This window comes from Boleophthalmus pectinirostris, unplaced genomic scaffold, assembly GCF_026225935.1.
Source record: "Boleophthalmus pectinirostris isolate CB_2022bp ecotype Guang Dong unplaced genomic scaffold, ASM2622593v1 HiC_scaffold_23, whole genome shotgun sequence".
Taxonomy (NCBI): domain Eukaryota; kingdom Metazoa; phylum Chordata; class Actinopteri; order Gobiiformes; family Gobiidae; genus Boleophthalmus; species Boleophthalmus pectinirostris.
The window spans coordinates 1402380-1416288 of NW_026571207.1; the positions used below are offsets into that span (position 1 = coordinate 1402380).

The 13909-nt window shown below is 42.6% G+C and overlaps 1 protein-coding gene across 1 annotated transcript in view; it reads left to right on the plus strand.

Moving 5' to 3' along the window:
• Positions 1-13909, plus strand: part of LOC110171238 (histone deacetylase 3) — a 52408-nt gene that overhangs the window by 20307 nt on the left and 18192 nt on the right. Inside the window, exon 4 of the mRNA XM_055159575.1 lies at positions 3516-3763. Within this exon, the coding sequence (XP_055015550.1) occupies positions 3516-3763 (248 nt within the window). The remainder of the gene's footprint in view (positions 1-3515; positions 3764-13909) is intronic.

Genomic DNA, 13909 nt, shown 5'->3' on the forward strand with positions numbered 1-13909 from the left:
ACCAAACCAGAAAGACCAGGATTGAGACCGGGACCAGACCAGGACTGAAAACGGTTTAGTCCTAGTTTAGTCCTGGTTTAAGTCATGGAAATGGGAAATGGCGTTTACGTGACTTTAAAATGCGATGCAGGAATATTGCGCCGCATACGGACTGAACCAGGACTGAACCAGGACTGAACCAGGACTGAACCAGGACTAAACCAGGACTAAACCGTTTTCAGTTCTTGTCTGATCCCGGTCTCAGTCTTGGTCCCTGACTCAGTCCTTGTCTAAGTTCTGGTCTCAGTCCCGGTCTGGTCTCAGACCTCGTTTAGTCCTGGTTCAGTCCTGGTTTAGTCCTGGTTCAGTCCTGTTTAGTCTGGTTTAGTCCTGGTTCAGTCCTGGTTCAGTCCTGGTTCAGTCCTGGTTCAGTCCTGGTTCAGTCCTGGTTCAGTCCAGAGGCGCAAATAATGAAGAAAATTGTTGTTCGTTTTCTTATTTTTGGTTTTATATTGAAAAACAAAGTTCTTCTTCTGCAGCATTTTTCACTTTGACTTTGATTTTATTACGACTTCATTCTCGTAATATTATAACTTTATTTTAACTTCGACTTTATTCTCATAAAATTACGACTTTTTCTGGCTTTCGACTTTATTCTTATAATATTACGACTTTAATGTCGAAATGTTACGACTTTATTCTCGTAGCGCCAACATTTTATTTTTTTTATCTGACCCTTAAACTCCGTCGTAGTTTTAAGGCTGTAAAACCTCAGCACAAACTTCATTCACTTTTCTCACACAGGACACTTACATCCTTCTTAAAACTTATTGCTGCTGTCGTCCTTTAGTTATTTTCCTCCTTCTTTATGTAATGAACTGAAGATTCATTTATTCTGTAATAGAGGCTTTGCACCGTCACGTGTCCCTCATGGCAACGGTAACTACGCCGCCATGACACCGGACACACTATGTCACTGACTTCAGTAACATCGGAGAAACATGGGCAGGTTTTGTTGTGTATTTGGTTGTTCTAGACGCTCTGAAAGGAATAAAACAAATCGTTTCTTCACTGTTCCTCTGGAAATGACTCATCAGGATCAAACAAGGGAATTATCAAAAAAAAAAGACGCGGATTATAGCAGCAAAAATAAACCACGAAGAGATTTCCAATGGTCCCATCAAGACACCTGAAGTTTCATCAAGGTATTTGTTATTTAAATTGTTTCATAGTTTATTTAATGAGAGAAGCACATTTACTGAACTAAAATGTCATTAATTTATCCAGGAAAACCCGCACTAGTTTATGATTCAGCGAACTCACACTGGTCTCCTGTGATCAACACGACGCACGAGTCGAAAAGTCTGTGAGCCGAACCTCGAAAGAATCGACCATGAAAAGATCCTCGCGAACGTTAGAAAGATCCACTCACAAAAAGAGATTAATTCTAGAAGACAAAGTTGTGGATAAACAAGACAATAAAGAAAACATGGTGCTACGACGAGTGACATGTTTATATGTGCTGGAAGATACAGTTTCTACTGCAAATGTTTTCTTTTTACATTTTAGTTCAGTAAATGTGCTTCTCTCATTAAATAAACTATGAAACAATTTAAATACAGCAAATACCTTGATGAAAGTGACGTGAGTGTGTCTTGATGGGACCATAGGAAATCTCTTCGTGGTTTATGTTTCTAGACATAATTCCTGTTTTGTTTTTTCAATAATTCCCTTGTTTGATCCTGATGAGTCATTTCCAGAGGAACAGTGAAGAAATGAATTCATTTTATCCCTTTCAGAGCGTCTAGAACAACCAAATACACAACAAAACCTGCCCATGTTTCTGCGATGTTACTGAAGTCAGTGACATAGTGTGTCCGGTGTCATGGCGGCGTAGTTACCGTTGCTATAAGGGTCACGTGACGGTGCAAAGCCTCTACAGCGCAGAGTCCATTTTTGGAGACCCACACCTGCGCAGTACAGGACCGCACCCGCCCGTTAACCCGAAATTAGATCAAACTTTTGCGCTGCATGTTTTTACAGTCTATGAACGCGCGGTGTGCTCCTCCCCCTGCGTCCTGATTGGCTGTAGACCACTGTCAGTCAATCTCCACTGTGCCGCGTCTCCTGTTCAGTGCAAAACGTGTTCAGTTTGGCAAATTTACATAAATGTTGGATCTCTCGCCGTGTGATTCTGAAAAAAGTTTCTCACTGACAAAACCCACAATGGTGACGAAACGTTCTGCACCAACAATTTGGTCACACTCAAAAGGCAGAGGACGATGTAACCATCACACAAAAAGTTGGACTTCTGGACACGCTGAAGGAAGAGAGAAGTTACACGGCTGTGGCAGAGTCCTGCACCAGGTCTGGTACGAGCAAATAGTTGCTGAAAGGGGCGGCAGTAGCTCAGTTGGTAGAGCACTGATCTGAAGGTTGGCGGTTCGATTCCAGCTCCCACAGATGAATGCTGTCGTTGTGTCCTTGGGCAAGACACTTAACCCACCTTGCCCACAGTGTCTGCGTACACTGGTGTATGAATAGGTGAGTGGTTCCTTGTTGTAAAGCGCTTTGAGTGCCTTAAAGGTGGAAAAGCGCTGTAGAAAAATGTGACCATTTACCAAAGCGGGGGTTTTAACATTGTGGAATTTTATGGGCGGGTATGCGGACAGGTCAGGACCAAACCAGGACTAAACCAGGACTAATCTTGGATTCAAGAGAGAGAACACCGAAGCACGGTGTCCGCAAAGTGTGATCAGGCGATGGCCGCTCTTACCTCCGTGAGGTGCAGAGCTGAGTCAGTTTCTCCTCCGAGCCCGTCCCGACAGTGAGTCCTGGTTCAGTTCTGGTTTAGTCCTGGTTTAGTTCTAGTTCAGTCAGTCCTGGTTTAGTCCTGGTTTAGTCCTGGTTTAGTCCTGTTTTAGTTCTAGTTCAGTCCTGGTTTAGTGCTCCTCTTCAGTCCTGGAATCAGTCCTGGTTTAGTCTTGGTTCAGTCCGTGGTGTAGGCAGAGCAAAAATTTGATATAATTTCGGGTTAACGCGCAGGTGCGGGCAGGTGCGGTCCTGTCCTGTGCCGGTGTGTGCAGGACTCTGTGCTCTGCCATTACGGAATAAACAAATCTTCAGTTTGTTACATAAAGAAGGAGGAAAATAACAAAAGGACGACAGCAGCAGTAAGTTTTAAGAAGGAAGTAGAAAGTGTTGAAACTGTCCTGTGTGAGAAAAGTGTATGAAGTTTGTGCTGAGGTTTTACACTCTTAAAACAGATAGAATAATTGTAAAATATAAAGTTGATACTTCGTGGATTTCACCTGTCGCGGGTTATTTTTAGAACATAACCCCGTGATAAACGATGGACACTGTAATCCTTTTCATCAGGAGTTTGGTGTTTTACAGAATTCATTTTTATTCAGAATTAAAGCTCAGGTCAACGTGGTAAATGTGACTTTTGGCTCAGAATGATTGACTCTCCTCTTCCCTCCTGCACAAACTTTCAGAGGGTGAACCGCAGCTCTCTTTGTCTGTCTTGTCTCTAGCAGCGGACGCACGGCGGAGGTGTCGCGGCGGCGCTTTGTCCCCGCTGCCGCCGTGACAGCGAGGGGTCAGGGGTCGCGGGGGCGGTGATGTCATCGGGAGGCGACAGATGGAGCGGCGACAGCGCTCGCGGGGACACCTTCGGTCTGAGGGACAGTGACGAGACGCTAATGGTCCGGGCGGGTCGGAGGTCGCGCCAGACGTTTATCACACAGACAGCGCCCTCTACGGACACGTCAGCGCGACTCCGGTGTGTCTGACACGTCTTTGTCAAGTGCACGGCCTCAAGGAGACGACAGAAACTCTGCGGTGTTAGAAAAGTGAAGCTCAAAAGGATCGACAATCAGATACCAAAACTAGTATCGAAATTAGACACTCATTTGAGCAGGTATCGATCCATTTTTTTAATAAATCTGCAGATCTAGTTCTTTTATTTAAGACATTTTCTTCTGTGTTGGGGACGAGGATAAATGGAAAGTTATGGTGGATTTGTGAACTTCTGCTTTGGCTCATAATTTATTTAAACTCATTAATTACTCGTTGATTCTTTTGGTAGATCAATTTTCTTCTGCTTTATTCCCAGTTGTTTTCATTTAAATTATACTTGTTTTACTACTCATGTGTTGCTAAATTAATTGAACAGAATGCAATTTGTATGACAAAAAAACAGAGAAACCCCTGGTGAATACAAGGACTGGATGGAATTAAAAACGTCTCCAACACTGGTTCATGAGGAAATGAGGCTCTACAGTCCCTGACAAAAGTCTTGTCTCTTATCCATTTTGTAGAAACAAAAGCTTATAACCTGACTTTAAATTAATCGATTGGTTTTAGAAATGTCTCATATGAAGCTAAAACCCTCCCAAATTATGCTCAATAAACTAAAATAAATTTGCTTCACTGAAGAAAGATTGATCATTTAATGAACACAGAAAGGTCAGATTTTGGCAAAACAAAAGTTTTGTTGCTACAGAAAATTGAACAAATATTTACTTCAAACACAAAAATATGTTGCATAACGTCAGTGAATGAAGTAGTGGTGCTGTGAGATCCAGATTTAATATCTTGTATGACTCCATGAGCTTGAAGGACACATCCATGTGGTTCAACAATGATTCATACAATTTGTTGATGAAGTCATCAGGAATAGTAAAGAAAGCGTCTTACAGCCTCCCAGAGTTCATCAAGATTCTTTGGTTTTGCCTCCATGTTTCCTCTTTCATTCTACCCCAGACCTGCTCAGTGATGTTCATGTCTGGTGACTGGGCTCCAGTCCTGCAGCACCTTGATCTTCTTCACCTTGACAAACTTTGATGTAGAGATAGAAGTATGTGATGAAGCACCATCCTGCTGCAAAATGTGACCCTTTTATGGTTGGGAATGTAAGAGGAGCTAATACTTCTTGATATTTTAGGTTATTGATATTTGCCTTCCACCCTGCAAATGTCTCCCACACCCCCAGACTGGATGGAACCACAGACCAGGATTTTTCTGCCACCAAACTTAACTGTTTTCTGGGTGAATCTTGGATCCATGTGGCTCCAGTTGGTCTCCTGCAATATTTGCGGCGGCTGTGATGTAATTCAACCGAGGATTCATCTGAGAAATCCACCTTCTGCCACTTTTCCAGTGTCCATCCTTTTATCAGGCTGTGGGCCTTGGCAAATGCCACACGGTTTTTTAATTGCCTTTTGTTTAGTGCTGGTTTCTGTGCACTGATTCGACCATGGAGGCCATTTCCAGACAGATTCTACAAACTGTTGTGGTTGACACAGGGACTTGAGGTGACCAGGCCTGGTGGAGTCTGCTGCAGTGGAAAAGGGGCCTTGGATTTTTGAATCAACAAACGGTCCTCCTGAGCAGTTGTCTTGCGGCGTCTGCTGGACCTGGGCTTGTCAAAAACATCTCCAGTCATTTCAGATCTTTTTCTTCTTCTTTGTACTTGACGCTGAGACACATTGAAGGTGTCACCACCTCAGCAGTGGATCTGGTCTTCAGCCTCTTGATAATTAACGCTTTGGTCTCAGGGTGGATCTTAGGCATGTTGTCAGAGGTCAAGTTGCAGTTGATGTGAAGGTCTGGTGTGCTCAGGTTCTTTTTATACACACCCACTAATTGATTGATCAGTAACTGATCACAGGTGAAGCTGTAATCTAGGATTGGGTGCATCATATGACAAGACTTTTGTCTTGCCAAAATCTGACCTTTCTGTGTTCATTAAATGATCAATCTTTCTTCAGTGAAGAACATTTATTTTAGTTTATTGAGCATAATTTGGGAGGGTTTTAGCTTCATATGAGACATTTCTAAAACCAATCGATTAATTTAAAGTCAGGTTATAAGCTTTTGTTTCTACAAAATGGATAAGAGACAAGACTTTTGTCAGGGACTGTATGTCCAAAATTCTGGACTGTTCCCTTAAAGCTGTAGCCAGGCTGGCGCCATCTAATGTCACTGCTCAGTTTCATTTCTCTCCAGCGACTCGGTCAGGAATCAGAATACACTAGATGGTTTACAAGAACCCTGGAAGTGTGAGTCCAGGCACCAGCCAATCAGTGAAGAGTCATATATTCAGTGTTGTGAATGATTCCCGAGATCGAGGATTTAAAGCCAGAACAAAGAGAATATTTGGTGAATTTTATCAAGGAGAAACGACGTTCTTGTCCTTCTTCCTACGGGATTTGGAGCATTACATACGTCACGACCAAACAGCAGCGATCGGTTCAATAAAAAACAGTACCCACCTACCGTCGAGTGAATGAATCCTGATGCTGCGAGGTCACACAGTTTCTATGAAGTGAACCTGGCAGATGAATCAGACTATTAAAGCTGTGGAGTCAGACCTCTGTCATTTCATCCATCCATTTTCATCATCAGAACAGACGTCCTCCCCTCAGCTGCTCCTTTCTACATGGAGGAGCAGCGTCTCTACTCTGAGCTCCTCACCCTGTATCTAAGGAAGCATCCAGCCTCCCTGCAAAGGAAACTCATTTGGGCCTCTTGTATCGGCAGTGTCGGGAAAGTGACTTTTAAAACATATTCCCCTACAGATTACAGATTACACACACCAAAATGTAGTTTGTAACGTAATCCATTAAATTACTTACAGTGAGTAATGTAATCTGATTACTTTGGATTACTTGATTTTTTGTAGAGAAACAAAGACCAGGAAATTGTAACATAACGATGTTTTGTCTGATAAAAGAAAATAAAAAGTCCAGACTTTACTGAACCAAATTAAAAATATTATTGATAGAAGAAGAAGAAACACGTCCACACAGCAGGATTTAGTCCTGTTAAATCCTGGTTTAGTCCTGGTTTAGATCTTTTTTAGACCTGGTTTAGACCTGGTTTTAGACCTGGTTTAGACCTAGTTTAGACCTGGTTTAGACCTGGTTTAGTCCTGGTTTAGATCTGTTTTAGATCTTTTTTAGACCTGGTTTAGACCTGGTTTTAGACCTGGATTAGACCTGGTTTAGATCTGTTTTAGATCTTTTTTTAGACTGGTTTAGACCTGGTTTAGACCTGGTTTAGACCTGGTTTAGACCTGGTTTAGACCTGGATTAGACCTGGATTAGACCTGGATTAGACCTGGTTTAGACCTGGTTTAGACCTGGTTTAGACCTGACCTTTTTAGACCTGGTTTAGACCTGGTTTTAGACCTGGTTTAGACCTGGATTAGACCTAGTTTAGACCTAGTTTAGACCTGGTTTAGACCTGGTTTAGACCTGGTTTAGACCTGGTTTTAGACCTGGTTTTAGACCTGGTTTAGACCTGGATTAGACCTAGTTTAGACCTGGTTTAGACCTGGTTTAGACCAAAATGTGAAAACAGTAAAATCCCTCTGTGTAATCCATTTATTTCACCAAAGTAACTGTAATCCAATTCCCACTCACTGAAACAGTAACTGTAACTGAATACAGTTACTCATCATTTGTACTCTGATTACTCTGGTACATGTAATCTGTTACTCCCCGACACTGTGTATCTGTGATCTCGTCCTCTTGGTCGTTACCCAGAGCTCATGACCAGAGGTGAGGGGAGAAACGCAGACTGTAGACGTAAATCGAGAGCTTCGCCTTTCGACTCATCTTCCTCTTCACCACAACGATCCAGGCGCATCACTGCCGACGCTGCACCTGTCCACCTGTCAGTCTCACCCTCACTCGAGAACAAGACCCCGAGACACTTGAACTCCTCCACTCGAGGCAGGAGTCGACCGCACCTCTGTCAGACGCAGCTCTTTTCATTCTCCTGTGTCTGTGGCTCCGTTTATGTTTCAGTTTGTGTTACAGTTGGCACACGGCAAAAAGACTCGGCCACAATTTAACACATAAACACTTAAAAGTTGTGAAATTATCTGTAAATGCAGCAAGATCATTTTACTTTACAAAGTTCTCTTAAAATAAACGACTTTTAGGGTAGAACTAAGCGGAGTCAGGACTAATACATTTAAAAACAAGATGAATAACCTGATATAAGTTTTAGAATCTTAGCCAGACCAGAGAAATTTGCAGTGCAGTTAAAGGTTGTATAGAGGATTTTCCAAAGAACGAGAAATCATGTGTGAAACCACCTCCCCTCCCCCACAGCTCCTACGTAGAAACACCTCCTCCCTCCTCCTCCTTACGCCACAAACAGGTTTGTTTACAGCCGCTGCACATGACTTGTAAACAACTAACTACAGTGTTGGTTAAGCAAGACGGAGAAGTGAGGAGAGGAGAGAGGAGAGAGAGAAAGAAGAGAGAGAGAGAGAGAGAGGAGAGAGAGAGAGAGAGAAGAGAAGAGAGGAGAGAGAGAAAAAGAGGGAAGAGAGAGAAGAGAAGAGAGAGAAGAGAGAGAGAGAGAAGAGAGAGAGAGAGAGAAGAGAGGAGTGAGAGAGAGAGAGAAGAGAAGAGAGAAGAGAGAGAGAGAGAGAGAGAGAGAAGAGAGAGAGAGAAGAGGAAGAGAGAGAGAGAGAGAGAGAGAGAGAAGAGAGAGAGAGAGAGAAGAGAGAGAAGAGAGAGAGAGAGAGAGAGAGAGAGAAGAGAGAAGAGAGAGAGAGGAGAGAGAGGAGAGAGAGAGAGAAGAGAGAGAAGAGAGAGAAGAGAGAGAGAGAGAGAGAGAGAAGAGAGAGAAGAGAGAGAGAAGAGAGAAGAGAGAGAAGAGAGAGAAGAGAGAGAGAGAGAGAGAGAAGAGAGAGAGAGAGAGAGAAGAGAGGAGAGAGAGAGAGAGAGGAGAGAGAGAGAGGAGAGAGGAGTGGTGCGCAGAGATTTCGTGCCCGGAGAAGTGAGGAGCAGGGGGGAAGAGTGGATCGGGCAGCGGGGACAGGAGCAGGAAAGGGGAGCAGAGAAGGTTGCGCGGAGATTCAGTGCGAATGAACTAGCTACAACACGCAGCAGCAAGTGGACTCTTTCTTTGCCTTGAAAATGACGTTTTCAGACATAGGATATCGCTTTCGTGTCCTGAAAAACGTTTGTCTAACTCTTGGAAATAAAGTACGTTTTCATAATAAGCAGAAGTTTCCTGTCCAGGAGTAATTTGTGGACCAGTGGTTCAGTCTTTAGACCCTTCGTCTGCTTCAGTCGCGCTCCATCGCTGGAATGAATCTCCAAGAATCACCTTAGTTTGGCTTCGCTGCTTTTCCCCTTGTCTTCTTCTTTCAGCGACCTCAAAAACGGACTTTCTTTTGCGGCGAACTGCTCCTGGATTCTTGTCGTCATTGCAACAAACTTTGTGCGAACTGCGAGGAAGATATAGGTCAAAAAAAGCCGCTAAGAACTGTTGCGTTGGTGGAGTAAACAGCGTCTGTGCGTCTTGCGTCTGTGGACTGTGTGACAGTCGTACGTAAACCACGTACCGGCGGCGCAGGCAAGTCAGTTACACTAGAAACGTAGGGAGTTTGATTGACAGCCTGTCAGCTCACAGATAACGAGGCAGTGTCGTTATCTATTGGCAAATGTTTAGCCCCACCACGTCCAGAGTTGATGAATTTTTATTCTCTTTTTTTTGGTCATCATAATTACAAGGCGACTGCATCTATAATCTATCACTGACAATTTGAAACAAAAAAAATCCTCCATACAACCTTTAAAAAACCCCACACAGACTTAGTGCTGTCACTGTGTCCTTAAGCAAACTCGCCTGTATGAATGTGGTGAGCGTTTGAAAAACACTGTGTCTATTTTGAGTTTGTTGAGGAGAGACTCAGAGGATCAGGTTGGACCAGGGGAGACTGACCTGTGGCCCTGACGCTTCTGCTGAATCGGCCCAAATGACCGAAAGTAGAACTTTTTACAGCCAAGTCTGGAAAATTCTGCTTTCACAAGTTAGTAACAACAAAACATAACGACAAAGATTTCAACATGACACAGACGTCACATAAATGTTCTGAGTGTGAACTAGAACTGAACCAGGACTAAACTAGAACTGAACCAGGACTAAACACTCTAAACTAGAACTGAACAAGAAACTAGGACTAAACCAACTACTGAACTGAACCAGGACTGAACTAAAGGACTGAACCAGGACTAAACTAGAACTGAACCAGGACTAACCAACTGAACCAAACTAAACAGGACTGAACCAGGACTAACTAACTAACTGAACCAGGACACTGAACCAGGACTAAACCAGGAACTAAACCAGGACTGAACCAGACTAAACAGGAACTAAACAGAACTGAACCAGGACTAAACTTAACAGGAACTAAACTAGAACTGAACCAGGACTAGGTCTAAACTAGAACTGAACCAGGACTAAACTAAACTGAACCAGGACTAAACCAGGACTAAACCAGACTAAACCAGGACTAAAGAACTGAACCAGGACTAAACCAGAACTAAACCAGGACTGAACCAAACTGAACCAGAAGAACTACTAACCAGGACTGAACCAGGAAACCAGGACTAAACCAGGACTAAACCAGGACTGAACAGGACTAACCAGACTGAACCAGACTAAACCAGGACTGAACCAGGACTAAACTAGAACTGAACCAGGACTAAACCAGGACTGAACCAGGACTGAAACCAGACTAAACCAGACTGAACCAGGACTAAACTAGAACTGAACCAGGACTAAACCAGGAACTAAACCAGGACTGAACCAGGAAACCAGGACTAAACTGAACCAGGACTAAACTAGGACTGAACCAGAACTGAACCAGGACTGAACCAGACTAAGGACTGAACCAGGACTGAACCAGGACTAAACCAGGACTGAACCAGGACTGAAACCAGACTGAACCAGGACTAAACCAGGACTGAACTGAAACCACCAGGACTAAACCAGGACTGAACCAGGAACTAAACCAGGACTAAACCAGGACTAAACCAGGACTAAACCAGGACTAAACCAGGACTAAACCAGGACTAGGACTCTCTTTCTGTCCCAGAGAGAACCCTGAGCCTGTGGCGCAGACACTCAGAGCCACAACAATGACGTTTCTGCTGATAATCGCTGTGATTTTAGCGAATTCGTATGAAGAAAAACGACAAGTCAACCACTTCAGTCCAGGTTCAAATCAGTGTGACGCGCTTTACTCACATTTGTACACAGTAAAATCTGACCGTTTTTTCCCTGGAAAGCCACATTACTGTGTTAGAGCAAAAAGTAAAGCAGCACAGTAACTCTCTACTTTTATAACACGTGACTCCCAACACTCGTTCTAACAGTGACTCACCAAAGGGTCTGGACAAGTGTTAACAGAGGAAACAGGGGTCAGATTTTTGACATTCAAATGTCTCTTATTCAGAAACTAGAGGAACTATTGAAATAAGTAAAGTATCAGAATGTAGGAAAGAGTTACACTCCAACAGGGTCAAGTTAAACCTGTGAGATTCTTTCAAGTTCAAGACAAAAAATTAAAAAACTCATGTCGGTAACGGAGGGAATGAAATATGCAGCACTTTTTGGTCAATAAATCCAAACAGTGATAACTCTTGGTTCTCACTTCCATATCCTTAACAAACTGGTTTGAATATTTGCTTCATATAGTTTTCTACCATATGGTACAAGATTAGGTTGAAAAACCTCAGACTTTTTGACTCATGAGATTTTTTATTAAGAAAGTTCATGGTAACGGAGGGAAAAGTAAACGGAGGGAAAATTGTACAAACAAGTAGAAGGTGCAGGATTTTACATCATTTGTCACTTTTTTCTTCTGAATACTTTAATATTACTTCAAAATGAAAGAAACTATTTCTATAAAATATGTCAGTCCTTCCAAGAACATTTTTTATCATTTTAAATACTTTTTTTTTTTTTTTAAATCCTGTCCCTTCATCAACAGTTCAAAGATGGAATAACACAAGATATGATGAAATACATCCATTTATTTACATGATTTTTGGGTCTTTGAAATTTGGGAAATAATTTTAGTTCCATGTTTCATACATGGTCTGTTTAAAACATATGGAACTTTACAACCAAAAATGGAACAGAAAAAAGGTGAACAGTTTGATAAACTAGAGAACATATGTATCTGTTCAATACTGTTTTATATCAGATGAATTAACTTGAATTTTTGTTCTTGTTGTTTACTTCTGTTTGACCGCGGGACCCGAGGAGTTCATGACTTAGAACCCGTCCACACGACACGTTTTTTGGTCAAAACGGTGAAGTTTGTATTTGTTTTGGTCTTTCGTCCACACAGAGTCGGCGTGTCAGGTGGGTGAAAATGGTGTTTTTTGAGAACAGGTTCCAGAGTGCAGAAATCTTAGAACGCCGGCGTCGCGTTGTCGTGTGGACAAGTAAACCGCAGCTTTTGGAAAACAATGACGTCACGACCTGGTCATCACCAGAGCCTCTGATGGCCTCCGCAGGCTGTAAGGCAGTTTCCCAAACGTGACAGGTGCAGCCCACACGGAGCCACTCCCCTCGCCCAGCAACCGAGACACACTGTTAGTGCTCACAGTAACAACACACACCACAGGCACACGCACAGATCAATAACAAAGATCACACACAGGTCATTGAACTGCTGGATTTTCAGACCAAGTTATTCTAATAATTCTCATCCAAATTTTATGGCTAAAAATGAAAACTTATGTTTAAAGGTTGTATGAAGGATGTTTTGTTTTTGTTTGAAATTGTCATTGAAAGTTTAAAATACCATTACAAAGACGCAGCAGCCTAATTATGATGACCGAAAAAAAAGAAAGAAAGAATGAAAATCTATCAGTTGTGGACGTAGTGAGGCCAGATAAACGTCAGCCAATAGAAAACGAGGCTCCCTCTTTTTCTATTGGCTGTTAGGTTGTCAGTCAAACTCCCTACATTTTTAGTGTAACTGACTCGTCGGCGCTCGGGGATTATGTGGTTTATGCGGCGGTTCTTTGAGGCTTTTTCAAACTGTAGCTTCCTCGCAATTCGCACAAAGTTTGTCGCGACGGCGGACGAGAATCCACGACCAGTTCGCCGCGAAAGAAAGTCCGAAGGGTCTAAAAAGTGACGCGTCGGTCGCTAAAATATTTCTAGGCAGGTCACTTCAACAGTGATTTCTGAACATGCCTGGATGTAAACAAAGTGTGATTTCTAGAGTAAAGAGGCGGGAGGAGGAGGTGTTTCTACCGAGGAAGTTGGTGCACAACATTTGAAAAAGGACGGTCGCTGTATTTCGCTTCCCTTAAAAAATCCTCTATACGACCTTTAACTCTTGCAAAACAAAACGGTTATATTTCTGAAATCCGCTAAACTACCTTAAAGTAAAAAAAAAACCAAAAAAACGGTGATGAGATCTGCATTATTAAATATTATTATCATTGTTAACAGCGCCACATACAGGTGTGGCACATGTATCACATCCAACACTTGTGCGGATGTGAATTTTTTTCAGCCGTAAAAAAAAAAATAAAAAATCCGTCGTCGTGTGGACTTATCCTTACAGATTTACTGAACGTCTCCTGCGCTCTTCACCCCATTTTCACACCACTGTCCATAAAATGACGAAAAAGAACAAACAAAACAAAAACAAAGTAAAAACAAGAAACTAAACCGTCATTTCGAAAAGCGGCGAGAGGTTTGTTTCTGAAAGTGTTTGATGACTTCACGTCGGCGTCCACAGATCAGTCTAATATAATTTTGTTTGTTTAACGGTGTTTATGTGGAACTGAAATTAGAAACGCAGCGATTTAAACATAACTCTGCGAAGCGAAAGCCTCGTGTCATTTCTGAAACGGCGGGTGGGCGTCTCCCGAAGAGAAGTGTAATAAAAAAACACGTTCAGGTTTAAATGAAGTGAAAATGTGCGTCTCTTTAAAACCACGTGAGTTTAATCGGCTCTTCTCACGTCGTGCAGTGACTCGGGTTTACACAGACCGGGACAGAGACGACGAGAAGAAAAGTCCAACTTTCATCGTGAATATTTATCTGAATGATTCATGGACTGAGATGAACAAGGGACTAAACCAGGACC